The sequence below is a fragment of the Bos grunniens genome, chromosome 5 (genome assembly GCF_055505025.1).
Source record: "Bos grunniens cultivar Pamir isolate PY7600 chromosome 5, Bosgru_T2T1.0, whole genome shotgun sequence".
Classification (NCBI taxonomy): domain Eukaryota; kingdom Metazoa; phylum Chordata; class Mammalia; order Artiodactyla; family Bovidae; genus Bos; species Bos grunniens.
Window position 1 is genome coordinate 91,516,984 of NC_141169.1, and position 19,199 is coordinate 91,536,182.

The 19,199-nt window shown below is 37.6% G+C and overlaps 1 protein-coding gene across 3 annotated transcripts in view; it reads right to left on the reverse strand.

The window, feature by feature from the left end:
* Nucleotides 1-19,199, reverse strand: part of AEBP2 (AE binding protein 2) — a 124,157-nt gene that overhangs the window by 33,333 nt on the left and 71,625 nt on the right. For all 3 annotated transcript variants that reach the window (XM_086401875.1, XM_086401873.1, XM_086401874.1), the window contains exon 2: nt 5,497-5,704. In XM_086401875.1, the coding sequence (XP_086258001.1) occupies nt 5,497-5,688 (192 nt within the window). In that variant the 5' untranslated portion in view covers nt 5,689-5,704. The remainder of the gene's footprint in view (nt 1-5,496; nt 5,705-19,199) is intronic.

Below are 19,199 nucleotides of genomic sequence, written 5' to 3' on the forward strand. Positions count from 1 at the left end.
TAAGGATAATCTTGATACACAACATGGGCACTAAAAATCCATTATCAAGTATTCCCCCAAACCACAAATCTTTAAAAAGCTAAATTTCCTTAAGTCCAGTCCAAAATCTGACAAAGGGGTATTTGACCTGAGACTTTCTGTATGCACAACATATGAAAAACATTTTTATACTCCATTTTTAGAAACTTTCTCATTGTAAAAATTAACACTGAAAACATTACAGGAGTTCAATATGAATGGAATTATTCAAGAACAAAATCTAACATGGTTCCTCTAAACTATCTTAAAATGAATTAAGATCTAACTATGTTAATTAGACCACTGAGGTTCATAGTCCAGTCTTTCATGATAAACTGGCTTAGTTAAAACAGGCTGTATTAGAGATAACAAACAGAACAAAAGTAAACAACCTAAAATCTATCCAGCCCTTTCATATTTTGCAGCTACACAGTCTTCAAAGAACCACTAATTTAAGTCTCTATTTCCTTTGTCACCAAATAGATGCTATGAGCACACACCTGTTGTAAGTCCAGAACACAATGAAAATACAAGATAATATTTTCTCTCAGGACTAGTTAACAGAAAACTTGGGTTTATATTAGACACTGGAGGTCCCTTCTCAAAATAACTGCTGCACATTTTTTTCTGCCAGACTGTCCAAGGAAAAAAACAGCACACGGCCATTAAAAGAATCGTTCTACTACCAGCTTCAGATTTATAATGACCTAACTTGTAAGATGAAGAGGTCTAAAATTTCTATGTTAGAGGGAAGCTCAGGCTTTCTGTTCAGAACTCCTCTAGAAAACCTTGCCCATTACTGTCAGAACAAGTCAGCTTTACCGTCAGGGGTCCCCTCCAAAAGGCCTAAAATGAAGAAGCTTGTACAAACCAAGGGTAGTCCTAGTCTTACTTTGGTCAATTTTCCTGAACTAGAGTATTTACCTGAATGTATGCATGGGCTTCCCTGGTAGCTAAGACGGTAAAGAATCTCCTGCAACACGGGAGACCTGAGTTCAATCCCTGGGGTTAGGATGATCCCCTGGAGAAGGAAATGGCAACCTACTCCAGTATTCTCGCCTGGGAAATCCCATGGACAGACGAGCGTGGCGGGCTACAGTCTACGGGGTCACAAGAGAGTCAAAAACAACTAAGAGACTAAACAATAATAACAACACAAGTTCTACACCTATGATGGATTGTGTGACAGTAAAAATAAATGCACTTACACCTGATTACCAACATATCATACATGAAGTGCATAAATGAATCCATCAAGAAATTAAGTAAATTTTAAGACTCACTGCAAAACAATACAATGCAACCTAACAAAGTCTAATAAGCATGTATAAGGAAAATTCTGTTACTACTGGTAAAGTAAAATCAGCCTAATACTCTATAAATAGAGCTGGTAAGCAATATAATTTACATCCTCAAAGGGAGTGAAAAAAGCCTACTTTTACTAAATAGATTCCTTCTGTAGTAAAATGATACAAAAAGATTTTATATTAAATAAGAGACAGACAATCTAAAATAAAGTCAGGAAGGGGTTGAATGGATGATCTCAGGGTTCCTTTAAGCTCTTAGAAAAAAATTAGTTCAGTTTTTCACAAAATGTGAACATATAAAAGAGAAGTAAATGTTTTTTACGTCTAATTATTTTGTCTCTAATCAGTCTACTCTTTCAAGATCTAAAATGAAGGCTATAATTTTGTATTCTGTAATGTTTAGCCACATTAAATGTGTTAACATTTTCAATTTCCTCTGTTAAAAGATATTTAATAAACAGAGGACAACTATTCAGTAAGCTCTCACAATACAAGGAAAAAACATCCCTCATTTATTGCAAAAGATATGCCCAATTTCATGTTATGTTCAGAATCTAGTAATATCAGACTGGCAATCAAAACTCAAACTGGCCTCCTAAGATTGACCCCATTTCCTAGTAGCATTCAGTGTAACCATGAGAGTCTACAAGCCTAATTTTATGTAACATCAAGGTTAACTCATTCAGCTCTCCAAATAGTAATACCCTGTCATCAGCTCCCCCAAAATATCCCTCTGGCCCTCTTGCCTCAAGAGCACCAAAGAACATATACAAAAGTAAACTTAATAAAAATAACACGTGTAAGAGCACCCCTGATAAACAGATTTCCTTCTGGCAACTGTTTTTAAAGTGAGAAACAGTTAAGACAAGGGGGAAGAAAAACCACAGTACACTAATGGATCTTACTGAACCACTGAGACCCTACAAGACGAAGTTCCCCTCCTACCAAGACTTACGTGTGTAATAAGAGGACACAGGCCTTTGAAATTTGACTAGCAAAGTAGCTCGGTCTAGTTTCTGAAATCCAGTCATGCATGAAGTATGAACCCAAGAACACAATTCTGTTTTACTGAACAAAAAAAGGTTAAGTTTTTCTTGCTTGTCTTTATTTTTTAAAGAAAGTACTTTCATGACTTTTAAAAAAAAGGTACATTCCAAAAAAAAAAAGGTGCTTAAATGATAAGCTTAACTTTTACTACAGGATTAAGTATCCACCCACTTTGACATATGAAAAGGTCAGGAAACCTTAAAATTCCACTTGCCTTCAGCCTATAAATACAATTAAAGTCCACGTGACATAGCAACATAAATAGCTTAAGGCACATAAAGAAGTTACTAAACTGTTATAGTTTTTGTTTTCCCAGGGTGAACAGCAGAGTGGGATGAGAAAAAGAACAGGAATTAATACAGGATGTAGATCTTGCTACCTTACTGCTCCAGAAGAACTGTCATCTTTCAGTAATTAGAAACATAAAATCCTCTAGAGTTGCCAATAATTTTCCTCATTTGTTTCTGTTCCACTGTGACAGTTCACATTTGGGATAGAAAGAAGAGAATTAAAAACTCTTTAAAAATGTCATCAAAATCAGCTGTTTTCCACTATACAGGAGAGCGAGTGAGAATAGTCAAATTTAAAGACAGAAAGTAGGACCATGGTTACTAGAGGTTAGCACAAGGGAGGATTAGGGAGGTATTATTTAATAGGTAGATTTCAGTTTGGGACAACGAAAGAGTTACGGAGAGGGATAGTAGTCATTGAAGAGCAATGTGAATGTACTTGATAATGCCACTGAAGTGCACACTTAAAAATAATTAAAATGACTTTAAAAAAATTTCCCTTCAAAGAGGTCACTTAAAAAAAAAAACAACAATTAACAACTACTAAATTGTAACTGAAATCAGGCGTGTTCAGGGTGGTATGGCCATAAGATAACTACTCTATTTTAAAGCACAAACCAGATTGAGATTTCCTAAATTATCTAGTAGTAATTAAGTTTTGGGCTTCTCTGGTGGCTCAGTGGTAAAGAATCTGCCTGCAGTGCAGAAGACACAGATGTAGGTTCAATCCCCGGGTCAGAAAGATCTCCTAGAGGGCATGGCAACCCACTCCAGTAGCCATGCCTGGAGAACTTCATGGACAGAGGAGCCTGGGGCAGGCTACACTCCATGGGGTTGCAGAGAGTTGGACAACTCCATGGGGTTGCAGAGAATTGGACACGACTGAAGCAACTGAGCACACAACACATCAAGTTTTCAAATTCTCATTCAAACTCTCATTCTGAAAGCTTAAGTCTATACATCAAAGACTGATATGCAAAAATAATGGGAATGTAATGAAATGTATTTTGTTCATTTAGCTGAGCCTTTAAGTCTGTAGTTTAGCAACTAATGTCCTTCAAAGATCAGAACTCCTTTCTCAAGTCAAAATAGAATTACTCTTAAAATTAGCCAGAGAATCTTATTATTTGTAATAAAGTAATTTTATGAATAAGCATTCAAGAAATGACATTGGGGGTTTCCGTTTCAACATGTTTAAAGTAGAAATACCAAAACTTCACGCCTGGCTCTGTAATATCAGTAAGATACATGCAGGTGCAGTGATTACATTACACATTCAGTCTGTAACTCCATTTTTCCAAATCTGTAAAAGGCTGAAAACATTCTCATAAAGGCCGTGTGCCAACTCAACTTGTAGGATCAAGACTTAGAAATGTGAAAGTCTCCTATTACTACTAAGAGACCATGCCTGCAGAGCCTGGGATCCTGCATGTAGCTGCCAAGTCAAGTGACTATAAAGCATCATGCCGTGGTTCACAGGACTGCCTTGGTGATCTATCAAGTGATTCCAAGCACTGGTGTACAAAAGGCAACTCTGTAATGACCAAGAAGCCAAGGGATATACACAGGGTGAAATAAAGACTGTTACCAAAGCAGCTTAACCACTGAGCTGGGCAGAGTTCATTAGCAACTTATTGACCAGAGATGTCTTTTGTTACCCAAATGTTACTGACCACAGTGTTTCAATATTCACTTACATAACACATTGCCGACCATACACGTTAAGTTTCTGCAAAAATCCCCCAGTCAATAATATGTTAATACACCCTCTGATATCTACCCAGACCCCATATGTATTAAATCTAATAAAGAGACAAATGTTCACTTATACAAGTAATTGAAAGACTACTGAAACATTATAACATATTGTGATAACAGTAAATATTTTTAAAAAGAAATTTCAAATGCAATACCAATGGTAAAAATATTAGGAGTCCCTATTATGGCTGCATGCTTTTAAAAAAAAGATCAGTAATACAATCTAAATATTAATACTACCTTGGAAACAGTTACCCACTTACTTAAGAAGATTTTAATCATGTTAGTATCAGTGTATCTCAATAGTTATACCATACTGACAGACAGTGTGTGGCCTAATAAATTATCTGTACTTAAAAATGTGACATTGAATTTCTAAAAAACATACTAAGACTGGTTAACTATTCAAGACAAAAATCTAGATAAAGTTGAAAAGTATGTACTATGCTATCAATTTTACAAATATTTTGCCCCATTATGCTGTGACTTACCTAATTTGCTTTAGCTCTTTACTTACTATTCAATAAAAATTATATGAACTGACACGACTAAATGGATTCCTAAGTTTATAGGTCAATACTAAATGAGCTCTGACAAACCTACGAAAGATGATCAATAGTCACAAATAATGAGTACAGATAGCCATTTAACAGGATTGTATATACTAATCCTGATACCAATAGTTTCTCCAGTTAATGTCAGCATCAGGGACAATTTAAGACCACTCTAACAACGGAAATCCCTAAGAGTGCCAATTCCTAAAAGCCTTCAACTCGAAACATCAGAACCTTGAAATACACAGTATTCATTACAATACTCCCACCATATTTTAAAAAGTCTAATTTCTTCAAAGTAATACACCTAAGAGCAAATTAAAATCCAACACATAATATGTTCTATTTAATTTGATTCAAATATGTGGAAAGTAAATAAAAGGGAAAAAACATTTGAAAAAATAAAACATTTGAAAAATAAAAATTTTTAAAAATTACTTAAAAAAAAAAGCCTAACTAGAAAATACAAATTAATAAAACTAATGAAAACAGGGAGTGAAAAAAAGAAATGACAAAACCAACCCCTCCTCGCTGACCATCTACATGTATGGAACGGATGTGATCTGCCAGATCTGGACTAGAGGTGAAGCAAGCCTGGCACTGGTCCCAACAACAATTATAGGCAATATTTTTGCTTGAAGAAGTAGTGCTTCCTTGTCCATTCATCATTGCTGGAGTTGAACGCCCACTGGAAATTGTGCTGTCTACATCCATTATAGTACTGCTTATGCTACAAAAGAAGAAAAAAGGCTGTGTTATTCCTAGAAGTTCACTAACATGAATATGATCTTATAAATAATTAAGATTACAACTTGACATTCTGCCCCATAAAGCATACGAACCATATTTTCCACCAGAAAACAACATGCTTTAAAATTAGTTTCAAATAATTATTTCTAAAACTAAATTTCAAATAAATATTATTTGCAATAAATTGCAAATCAAGGCAAAAAAAAACTAGTACCTCAAACCAGCCATGGAATAATTTAAGCAACTTTTGGCAGACATGAAGTCCCCAACACCATACCCCACAGAAAACAAACCAAACCACACACACACACACACACACACACACACACACACACACACACACAGAGCTCACCACATTCTACCCCTTCCAGAGTTCTCTAAGAAGCATGATAAAATAATAAAGTTTCCAGCTGCAAATAATTTAGAATCAAAAGATTATATTTACAGTGTTGCAAATCACTTGTTGATCTTTTCTTCCATTCACTAATCTGACAATACAACTGCTACCACATCCTACCTCTTTCCATCGCAACGCAGTTGGGAAATTTTGCTGTATTTTCCCTCTTGATAAAAAAGCAAAAGAGAGAACTAAGGGCAAAAGTTTCTCTGATTTTACCAAAGTCCAAAAAGTACTTTGTTGGCCCTTAATTTTTTTCAAAGTCTTATGCACCTCAAACTCTTACTTCTTATTTAATAAACAAAGTATTATATACTAATTTTTTTATTTACTAAAAAATACTAGTAATAAAAGTCATTAATAAAAGTGAGTAATTTTTAATGTTAAGAATTTCACATCATAAAATATGTAACACATTTTGCCTTCATCTTAAGAGCAATTCACTTTATTTCCTTCCTTCGTATCTTCTCAATAGAGAAATTACATGGAAGTAGTATCAATCACAGAACGACCAACAGTAAGAATGCTTCAGACTCTCAAACCTATTAAAAGCTAAAACTGCCTGTACTTAATTTAAGTACCAGTAAATTATACAATTCACATTAACTTTTAAGGGGCATGCTTCTCCATTCCACTAAGATTTTATTATAGAAAATTTCAAAAACACAAAAAAGTATATCTAAACCTGAACTCAGATACAGACTAGATACAAACTCATGGTTACCAGTAGGGAGCAGGTAGTGGGGAAGTAAAGACAAGGGGGAGGGATTAAAAGGTACAAGCCACTGTGTATAAAATAAACAGGCTAGGAGAAACAAGCATATACTATACAACACAGGGAATATTTTATAACTAATAAATGGAATATAACTGTAATCAAAAGTGGGGTCCAGCTGCTCTGCTTGCTGCTCAAAAGCAATCATTAAAGAGGCCAGGCTGGTGGAAAGTCAAGTTTGCTTTCTTTTGGATGGGGGTGGGGTAGGGCGGGGCGGGAGTGGGAGGGGACCTGTCCAAAGGGCCGAGACCTTCCAATGACCATCAGTGGGCAAGAGCTTTTATAGGCTGAGGGAGGGGGTTACTTGTAGAAACAGTACAGTCAGCTCTGACAGTCATACAGAAATTGGTCATCTGTGGTCTGATCAGAGTCATCTCGATTGTTTTAAGTATAGTTCAGTTCAGTTCGAGGGTCCGTTTGTTTCCATTTCCTGAGGCCAGTTGTCAAAACTGTGGCAGCTTATGTCATGGCTACAGTCTGGTTATCACATAAGTTAACTCCTCTACCTGGTGAGGGTTTCAGTATCTGTAAGACTGCTCACAGGATATGGCTCAGAGGATTACCTATAGCCCTTGAGAAGGAACTAAAGGTCCTTGACTATGCACACAAACTACATTATTTGGTGCTCTCTGTTTTCCGTTGTTTCTACATTTTCACATTTGTGATTAAACTTTTTCTTTGGCTAAAGTTTTTTCTACAGAAAAAAGGCAGGCAGAGGATATTTTCATAACCTTTAAAAATTATGAATCACTATGCTGCACACCTAAAATATATAATATTGTACCATCAACTATACCTCAATAAAAATAATTAAATCTGAACTCAATAATAACACTGTCCTGTTTGCTATATATAATTTGTCTTTCTCAATTATCCACAGGTTGCAAACATGATACTTGAAAAAGTATCATGATACTTTTTATCATGATGAAAGTATCATGATACTTTTCATATTTGAAAAGACCCTGATGCTGAGAAAGATTGAGGGCAGGCAGAGAAGGGGACGACAGAGGATGAGATGGTTGGATGGCATCACCGACTCAATGGACATGAGTCTGAGTAAACTCCACGAGTTGGTGATGGACAGGGAGACCTGGAGTGCGGCAGTCCATGGGGTGGCAAAGAGTCAGACACAACTGAGCTACTAAACTGAACTGAAGTCCTGAACCATTTCCCAGTCGACCTACAGATTCTAAATTTCAGCTCTAACACTTCATTCTAAAACTCGGTAACCTCTAGAAAACTCTTAAATGTGAAATCTCTAGAAAACTCTCAAATGTGAATCAATTCTTGAACATCTGAAATTTTACTTATATATTGTCTAAAATCCACCCCACTCCAGTACTCTTGCCTGGAAAATCCCATGGACGGAGGAGCCTGGTAGGCTGCAGTCCATGGCGTCGCTAAGAGTTGGGACACGACTGAGCGACTTCACTTTCACTTTTCACTTTCATGCATTGGAGAAGGAAATGACAACCCACTCCAGTGTTCTTGCCTGGAGAATCCCAGGGACAGGGGAGCCTGGTGGGCTGCCGTCTCTGGGGTCACACAGAGTTGGACATGACTGAAGTGACTTAGCAGCAGCAGCATTGTCTAAAATCAAATGCATCCATTTTTCAAAGGTAACAAAAATGTTTTTAGGATGCTTCAGATACAAAAAATAGGAACTTCCCTGGTGGTCCAGCGGTTAAGAGTCCACACTCCCAATGTGTGGACTAGATCCCCTAATGCCACAACTAAGACATGGCACAGCCAAATCAATAAAGATTTTTAAAAAGATAGGAAAAATGACTCAAGATTTCTCTTTAAAGGATATTCATGTATTTAAGTTCATCTGGCTAAATATCTCCCAGTCTATCTACAGATTCTAAACGTCAGCTCTAACCCTTTATTCTAAAACTCCATAATCTCTAGAAAACTCTTAAATGCGAATCAACTCTTGAATATATGAAATTTTATGTATATATTGTTTCTGCAGGAATAAACCATAAGTATGGTTTATACTGAAATACAAATTTTTACTTGAGCCCCAGAAATTCCAAGTTTCATGAGGCCCTTAACAGCAAAATGGTTACCTATTTTCCTTGCCACTTGCTTCATATATTTTAAAACATTTCCCCTGTAAAGTTCATACTTTCATAAACCATACTGATTAACTCCAAAGGCAAATAAATAGTAGTGTTAAATGAGCAATCCATCACACTCAATTTATAAACAACCTCAGAAAAGAGATAAATCTCAATGGCCTACTATGGTACAACCTCCAAGTTAAAAAAAAAAAAGCCCCACAGAAGTGCAGGGTAGTACAGTTCCACTTTGCATACCTAAGTGGAGGCAGACATGGAGATACAGCCACCCCTCAAGGCAAACCTCTTTTCAAGGATACACAAAGTGCTTCTGTGCTGGGGCAGATGGGAGAAGCAAGACAGACTTTAACTGTAAACACACTTCTGTTTTATTTTAACCACGTATCTCCATTGCTTTTACTTGGAAGTCCAAAATTAGCTGAAAGTGAAACCAAATTAATTTTCTTTAAATTGAACAAAGTAGAACAAGGTCAAGAGACTCATACCCTTGCAATAAATCCAACTAGCAATAGAGTCCATCTACCCAGTGCGTAACATGTTTTGCTTATGAACTTCACCCCAGAAGGAGAGCCTTCTGAGTCCAAATAGCCATGAACCCTAAGCAATAGCGAAATACTGCTCACATGCAGTATTACTCATTTGAAAACCAGTACTTCATGTGGATGCAGATCCTCATGAAAGGAAAGCGTATTGCAGGTATTAAAGCACATGAACTCTGTCTACCACTGGCAACAAGCTGCAAATGCAATGGTGCAGGAGCTTAAGGGGCACGTTCTCTGCCCTGAAAGACTGAGAGACACTCTACATCTGGGTGGCATCCCCACAAAGCCTCCCGTTGCCCAACAGGACAAAGTGGAGTCCTGCCACATGACCCCTGCTTGGCACCTCCAACTGCTAGAAAGAGTCCAATCCTAAATCTCCAGGCTCTCTTTTGGTTCCAGATTCATCCCAGAATCAGTGGTTCCCTCCAGTCTCAAGACCGATAAAGACAACAGTTTTAATACAGGAGAGCAAAGGAGACAAATCCTAAGTAATTTATAATCTTGACAGGACAGATACAGATTTCATAGAAAGCAGTGTCCTTCTTCCTACTGTATAACAATATGATCAGAACTAAAAACTGACTTTCTACTTCCACCCAATCTTATGTCTAAGTTTAAGCATGTATTAAAATCTTTCATTCAGTCAGTTCTCCTTCCCAGTGAACACTTACTGATTCTATAAGATGTGAACAAAAGCAGCCTGGGATATGGAAGAAAACCTGAGCCAGAAAAAGCACTCACTCTATTCAGATAGTTTCAGTAACTTAAAGCAGTGCTTTTCAAACTAATACGTATATGAACATCTGTGATCTTATTAACTGCAGATTCTGATTCAGTGGGTTTGGGGTAAGATCCAACATACTGTGATTTTAACAAGAACCTACTTGATGACGCTGCTACAACATTTTAAGTAGCAAGACTCTAAAAGATCTCTTTCATTATTATTACCCAACTGAGACTGACCCAACTAAGGAACTGTCTCATACTGTAGAAGAGTAAGCTAAAGCAAACACACATACACCATGACGAGCGAAAATCCTTAAGTTAAACCACACACACATTACTAAAGATTCCTATGCAATATCTGGGGAAGGGCATAAGCCATTTTGGGGCTTCCCTGGTGGCTCAGATGGTAAAGAATCTGCCTGCAATGCGGGAGACCTTGGTTCGATCCCTGGTTTGGGAAGATAAGCTGGAGGAGAGCATGGCAACCCACTTCAATATTCTTGCCTGAAGAATCCCCATGCAAAGAGGAGCCTGGTGAGCTACAGTTCAGGGTTGCAAAGAATCGGGACACAACTGAGCAACTTTCACTTCACTTCTACAAGCTATTTTTAACATAACAACATTCCCTTTTTCCTTTTTTTCCCATGGGCCCTGTTAAGAAACTATCTGGCAGATCAGACTCTAACATTTAGAGTAACCAACTACATGGATTTTATGAAAATGGGTTCCTTTGGAAATTCAAGGGCCAACTCACACATACATATAATAGCCTCTTCTTTGATAACTCAAACTACTTCCAAGAAAAACATGTTTGGTAGACATGACCACTGCCAATAAGGCTGTCAATACTGAGAAGACAGGAGCAGAGGAAGAAATAAATGGATGCTACCTTATCATTATGGAGAAGGATGAAACAGTGGTCTTAAAGTAACGGAGTAAGAGAAGTTCATTGACATGGTTTCAGATTCTACACTGCAAATAGTCTCTTAAAAAACAAACTGTTAAGTTCTGGCAAATTATCAAATAGCCACACAATTAACTTTAAAAGTCTATTAAAATACTTCTTTTTCCAACTAAATATTTGCATGAAGCCAGATTTTCTTCATATGGCTCGACTAAATCACTTCACTGCATCAGGCTGAATGCAGAAGCAGACATAAGAAATAGTTGTTCAGCCAGACATTAAGCATAAAACAATGTCACTCTTCTAATATAACTGGAAAGTAGTTTATTTAAAAAAACTTATTTTTAATTGGCTTATTTTAAAATTAACAAATTTTTTTATGTTTTTAATGTTCTCAGTTTTTATTTTTGACCCTGTAATAGTGGTAACTGTAATCTACATAAACAAGCTCTTTGGTTTCTTCAATAACCTTTTTAACAGCCTCAGTCGTGTCCGACTCTGTGCGACCCCACAGACGGCAGCCCACCAGGCTCCACCGTCCCTGGGATTATCCAGACAAGAACACTGGAGTGGGTTGCCATGTCCTTCTCCAATGCGTGAAAGTGAAGTCGCTCAGTCGTGTCTGACTCTTAGCGACCCCATGGACTGCAGCCCACCAGGCTCCTCCGTCCATGGGATTTTCCAGGCAAGAGTACTGGAGTGGGGTGCCGTTGCCTTCTCCATTTAACAGCTTTACTGAAATATAATTTGTATTTCTCCATACTTAAGAAAGCAAAGAGGTCCTTAGCAAAATGTTTGAGAACCACTGATCCAGACTGTATTTAAAGCAAAGTTTCAAGGTCTCTCTGAAATAGCCTGGAAAGAGTATGTTTCTGACCTGGAATATCCTGATTTTATTCTAGGGTTAAATATAATCTGAGTCTGAAATTCAGTTTGAGGTGACATGGATGGGGGCAGTCTTATCTGCGGTCTTCTTTCCAGTTATCTGTGAGGAAACTCATCTGGGGTATGAATTTTCCTCATTAAATCTGGGTCCTTCTCCTCTTTCTAGGCTACTGAAATGTGTAACTTTACAAGAGGGTTGAGGATGAGGTGTCATGATTATGTATATATATATACACACACACTTGATATATATAGCAAATGTATAACATGATATGTAAGTGTGTAACATGAAATCAAATGTATTTTATTCTTGTTATCAAAAAACTAAAATATAGGAATTTCAGAATCTCCTGTAACATTGATTAGCAAAGCTGCAGCTCTGCACTGGTGCTTCTCCAACCCTAACTCAGGCCTCCACTTGTCCACTCTGATAAGTTAGGTCTGTGAATCACACACTTTATGCTTTACCCAATTAAATGTCTCCCCAAGACCCAATTACTTGCTGAATGCTCTCCTGCTAGAGGACTAGCCAGGTGGCTGCTAACAAATCAAAGAGCTGTCATGAAACTATTTTTTATTGTTTAAACTTAAGATTCCGATCACTGTTGTATTTGTGATATGAAGTAAAGACTATTAAGACCAACCACTAACTAATGGCGTCTTCCAAACAAGACTTCCCTACTGGCAATTCTCTTTCTCCTGGCAATTCCCTTTCTCCCGAGCAATTCCAGCTCTCTGCCAGGAGAATTAAAGTGTAAATACAGGCTAAAGACAAAGTGCCCTTGTCCACAAGTCACATTTTCACAGCTATGCAGCCAAAACAGAAAGAAAAAAACTGGATGCTAAAAACTGACATAAACTTGTATCACCCACAAACCTCACATGAAATTTAAGTTCATCTCAAAAAGCTTTCCTGTTTTAATTGACTTGACAAATTGTTAAATTTTTGAACTTACAAAAAAATAGTAACACCATTTTAATATATCTTATGCATTGGGGTTACAAATAAAAATCTGTAACAACAGACCTCAAAACTGTCAAACTACTAACTTTTATATTAAAAGGTTAAAAACCACTGAGCTCTATTATATACAGATCGAGTGTCATAAAAATGGAGGAGGAAAACAGAATGATCAAGGCATCCAGCCACTATGTTCAAGATTTGGAAGTTACTCATGGAAGTTACACAAAAGAACCCCCTTAATCTCTAAGGATCAAGGTTGTTTTATTTTTGTTCTATAAGTGAAAATACATAATCTTTAGGATGTCTTCAGCTCATTGACTGTATCTGAATTACTACAAAACAAATATTCTGTAATTTTAACTTTTACTCTATAAATGTAATTTTTTAAGAATGAAATATTGTTCCCTATATGGACTGAAGAAAGTGACGAGTTAGACAAAAATTCTATTACTCTAAGGAACACTTAAACAGGGACAAAAATTATAAACTTTGTTTAATTTTGTTATTGGTAATAAACTTTGGATAGAAATTAGCTTTCAAAGTACTTATATTGTAGGTAAACGTAACTACACACAGGGAATTCCTTATCTAATCATATAACAGGGTAAATTATATGGTTAAAAGATGATGCTCCTTTCATCCATAATAAAACTGCCACTCACTACTACAAAGATTACTCTCTCCCCCACACCTGTAATCAAATTACTAGAAATTAAAATTCAAAAACAGAAAAAATATTTAAGATAATCTTTTATTTTTAATTCAAATAAATTGATTTTAATTAATTTACTAAATTAAAACAAAGACCATATTTTCTATTTTAGGCAAACTAAGGCATATGTGGAGGAGATGGTAAGTCCTTATTGATGTCAAACTGTTCCAGTTGCTGGTCAATCAATGACAATTCTGTATTTTTGAAAAGTCTGAAGTTGTACGCCTGATATTACACAACTTTAAGATATTACACATCTTTACGTCAGTTATTAACACCACTCCTCACGTCCTTTTGTTGGAAGAGACTTTCATTTTGTGCCCGGCTCTTTATTCCAGGAACTGACAGAAATTAAAAGCTAAAACTGAACCAGTTAAAAGAAACAGGAACTTCAGGAAAACTATGAACTGCCTGCCTATTACATTTTATGACTTTACCCTAAGGAAAAAGGAGATTATGAAAATTTGTCTCACAAAAGGCAGGCTCTACTATTTTTAGACGACGCCCCACTCTTCACCACAACTGTGAACAAGCGCTACTCCATGCCCTGCCGTGTCTGCCGCATGCCCTGTCTTTTTCTGTGCACTTGTGTCAGACTGTATTTTCCAAAGATTTCCACGCCATGCTCACACCTTCCCACATCCTCTTCTTACAACATGGCATCAAGAAATGGGGGGCTGAGGGGTGGGGTGTCTAGCCTACCTCCTCTGAATCTCAGCAAGCTAACACTTGTAGAAGTGACACTTCAGAACTTCCTAGGCTGGGTCATCAAAGACAATCTAGCTCTTGGGACACAGCGTGGGAGCCCTGAACCACACTCACTCACCCAGTAGAGAAATCTGGCTCTCCGGAAGCCACTATGCTAAAGAGATCCCAGAAAGAAAGTACACAGAGCTAGAGATGCCAGAGCCCCGGCTGTTCCAGCTCCAGCTGTTTGAGTCTTCTCAGTCCAGGCCTCACACATGGGACAGCTTCGTGAGTGAGCTTTCTGGTGACTGGTGTCCCCAGACTCTATGCTCCTCCAAGCTGACAGCAAGCAGAGCAGGAATGATCTAATCACGTCAAGCCCTGCTCAGACAGGAGATTTGTAAGCAAAATAATGTTTTAAAACTACTAAATGCTGGCGTTGCTTGTCATGCAGCCCTAGTAACTGAAACAATGCCTGATGTGTATTAACTCATGTAGTGCTTACAACAACCACATGAGGTAATCACTATTTACTAATATTCAATTCCGTGGTGGCTCAGAAGGTAAAGCGTCTGCCTACAATGCAGGAGACCTGGGTTCGATCCCTGGGTTAGGAAGATGCCCTGCAGAAGGAAATGGCAATCCACTCCAGGACTATTGCCTGGAAAATCCCATGGACAGAGAAGCCTGGAAGGCTACAGTCCATGGGGTCGCAAAGAATCGGACACAGCTGAGCGACTTCACTTCACTTCAAGTATGAGTAGCCTCATCTTACAGATAAGAGAGGCTGAGCAAAAAGACTCAGCAGATAAAAGAGACACAAAAATTATGTGACTTGTCCAAAGCACTAATGCCAAACAACCTGTCACATTTATATGAAGGACAAATGTGTCAATTACTGACTTCAGAAATACTGAAATGTTGTCTATATTACACATCAAGATAAGGTGGCACAGTTTCAGCTGGTGTGTACCCATAGGAAACTATTTCTTTGCTTTTGTATCTACAATGCATACATACACACAGAAGATATTTAGCATCTACATGTAATTTGCCTCGTTTGAACAGATGGCTTTACTAACAAGATGATGTATTAAATTTGATTTCTACAAGTCAATTGGTTTCATAAAAAAATTAACTCAAGGTCAGTCATAGAAAGCAACACTATTCTCACATAGAACCTGTCCCAAATTTAGATAGTGGCCCACGGAACCAGATCATGAGCCTAACAATATCAGTGTAAAATTCAACTCCAAAATACTTGCTCCAGGGACAAGGAAGCACTCACTTTAGTTTTCATATATAAAAAACAAACAGTAAGTTTTGAGATTAGTCTCAACCAGAATTAAGGAATTTAGACTATATCTGATTTCTCTAAGACTGCTTGGTTTTGCCTTCCCAACTGCCATGGTCCTGTAGGCTTTCAGAGCTTTAAACTCAGAAGCAATTAGGGGGACAAAAGTAAAGGTAAGTGCCTCGTTTATTTTACATGCTATATATGCTCAGGTCAAACTTCCCTAAGGTCTTTCCTACTCATCTAAGATGGAAGATCCGGTTGATTTGTATAAGATGAGTCAGTCACCTATAAACCTCTTATTCAGGCTGAACTCCTAAACCTAGCTGGTGCCTTGCATGTGGGAAAAGCTCACATTTTAGTCACAAATTTAAGTAGGCGTTTTAAGGCAAGTAAAATATATGGCTTTGTCACACTGAGATAATCATAAAAATTAATTAGAGGCACACAAAATCATTGGCCAACACCAAGATATTATTATTACGATTATTATTGTAATTACAAGCTATTATCACTGTAATTTAAAAAGCTAAATGGATTTTTCTAATCAAGAAAAAGACTACTCTCTATCCCCACAATTATTTCTCTGAATAAAGACAAAAGATTTTTCCCCAAGATCCAGCAGTATTCACCAAATTGGCCAAAAGGGACTTTATGCAACGATGATGAAATATAGTTCTTGGAAAACAAGACGTTACATCTTGTATCACCACCATGCACTGTGCACATTATTTTCAATTGTTTCTCATCTCTAGTCTATTGCCCTTTAAGATTACTCCACCCACATTTTTCATCCAGCTTAAGACATCAGTAAGCAATTATCTTCAGAAAAACTGTAATACTAGAAACATTTCTACTTCAGTAAAATTACACTAAGAGTTATCTTTTACCTTCTTAAAACAGTTTCCAAAAAAATGTCTATACACAATGATATATTTAAAAATCTGCTATGAAAAACAATACTCATTTTATACAGAAGCAATCACGTAGTCATTTTGTGTTTAAGTGTTAAATCATGAAAATGATTTTATCAGATGACTTCAGCCTAAGAATGACTACAGTAGAATCCAACACCTCAAAAACATGTTTGAATGACTGCTAACAGCAATTTAAATCACTAAAAAGTCTACTGCTCATTCATCCCACCCTCAGTACTTTAACAAGTATTTATAAAGTAATGACAAACATTTTATAACTTAGAAATGAACTAGTTAGTGGGCTTCCCTGGTGGCTGAGTAAGAAACAATCTACTGCCCAAAGCAGGAGGCATGGGTTTGATCCCTGGTCTGGAAAGATGCCACATGCCGAGGAGCAGCTAAGCCCTTGCACCACACAACTGAGCCTGTGCTCTAAAGCCTACATGCTGCAACTACTGACCCACGTGCCAAGCAATGAGAAGCCGTGCACCACAACTGCAGAGTAGCCACTGCCCACCTCACTAGAGAAAAGCCAGCACAGCAACGAAAACCCAGCACAGGCATAAAGAAATAAATAAGTACATAAAAGGGAAATGTTAAAAAAAAAAAAAAAAAAGAAAGAAATGAACTAGTAAGTGTATTTACTAAGAAATACTAATATCCATCTAAAATCTTTGTTTTCTCTAATTGGTTTAATACTTTATCTTTCTAGAAACTCGAAATATAAATCAAAACCAGAAAACAAGTCAAGGACTTTGAAGAGTGTTACAATTAAAGAAAAAAATGTCAATAAAGACTCTACCCCCCTAAAAACTGAGTAACTACAATACTTCAAAAAAATTAACTCCTGTATTTCATAGTCTTATAAGGTATCTAGGTTACAAAGTCTAACTATACAATTACAAACAGAGACTAAAGCCCAGAAATGTAAATGAGCTCAAGCACAGAAGACACTCTTTGCAAAAAAGACAGGATGAATATTAAAACAGCCAATAAATTTTAGTTAAGCTTCCCTGGTCAAAGCTGTTAAAACAGTCCTACAGGCAGTGTAACAGCTAAGACCCCACCCAGAGCCAGGCCCGTCAGCCTTCTCCAGGGGCTGTGTGACTTTGGGCAGGGTACAGTCAGTGTGTACTTTCTCACCTCACTGGTTATGTGGATGCAGTTATGAAAGAAAGTGAAGTCGCTCAGTCGTGTCCGACTCTTTGCGACCCCATGGCCTGTAGCCTACCAGGCTCCTTGGTCCATGGAATTTTCCAGGCAAGAGTACTGGAGTGGGTTGCCACTTCCTTCTCCAAAGGATCTTCCCAACCCAGACTGAACTCAGGTCTCCTGCATTGCAGGCAGACGCTTTACCATCTGAGCCACCAGGGAAGCTATGAACTTAATCATAGCTTCAGTGAACTATGTGGATGCAGTGAACTTCATCAAATCCTTTCAATAAGCTCAAGCCTCAGATTCTTAAGCAAACTAGACAATCAATAGTGGTTTTCTTCTAAAACAGCGTGTCGATCTATTTTTTTCTCCTGAGAAGCAAAATGTAAGTTTGGGAATCCTGCTTTTTAAAACTATTCAAATAATCACAACTTTTTTCAAATACTGTTTCCCCTTATGCTATTAAAAGGAACTGAATATTCATTGGAAGGACTGATGCTGAAGCTCCAATACTTTAGCCACCTGATGCAAAGAGCCAACTCTTTGGAAAAGACCCTGATGCTGGGAAAGACTGAAGACAGGAGGAGAAGGGGACAACAAGAGGATGAGATGGTTGGATGGCATCACTGACTCGATGGACATGGGTTTGAGCTCTAGGAGTTGGTGATGGACAGGGAAGTGTGGCGTGAGTGCTGCAGTCCACGGGGTCGCAAAGAGTCGAACATGACTGAGTGACGGAACTGACTTGATTAAAAGGAACTAGGGGAAGACATAAGGGACAGAATGGTTCTTCTTGTTTCCTGCAGCCACACAAATGACAGCAAGAAAGAAGAAATATGTACACCCACAGTTGGGCTTCCCTGCTGGCTCAGCAGTGAAGAATCCACCTTCAGAGACATAGGTTCAATCCCTGGGTGGGGAAGATCCCTTTAAGAAGGAAATGGCAACCCACTCCAGTATTCTTGCCTGGGAAACCCTGTGGACAAAGGAACCTGGCATGCTACAGTCCATGGGGTCACAGAGTCGGAAACGACTTAGCGACTAAACATCATCCACAATCAGCTGAATTCAACGAATTAATGAGTTACTTTACTCAGAGAGTGTAATATGTGAGTGTGGTATAGCTAAGTGCTGGAAGTATAAAGATAAATAGGACCTGATTTTAAAATATTATAGCCTACAGAAGACAAACACAAATGGATACTTCAAAACAACACCATAAATACGAATTAGAATTACGGTGACTTTTGAACCCAGAAGAACCTAAAATATCTGTTTGTCTAAAGGACAGGAAATACAGACACACTGAGGATATATTAACAGTTTCCTATTCTCAGTGAGCACACATTCTAACAACAGATGAACAGTAAATAATTACTCCAATTGTGACAGGGCTAATGCAGAATTTGAAATGGACAATGAGCCTAACA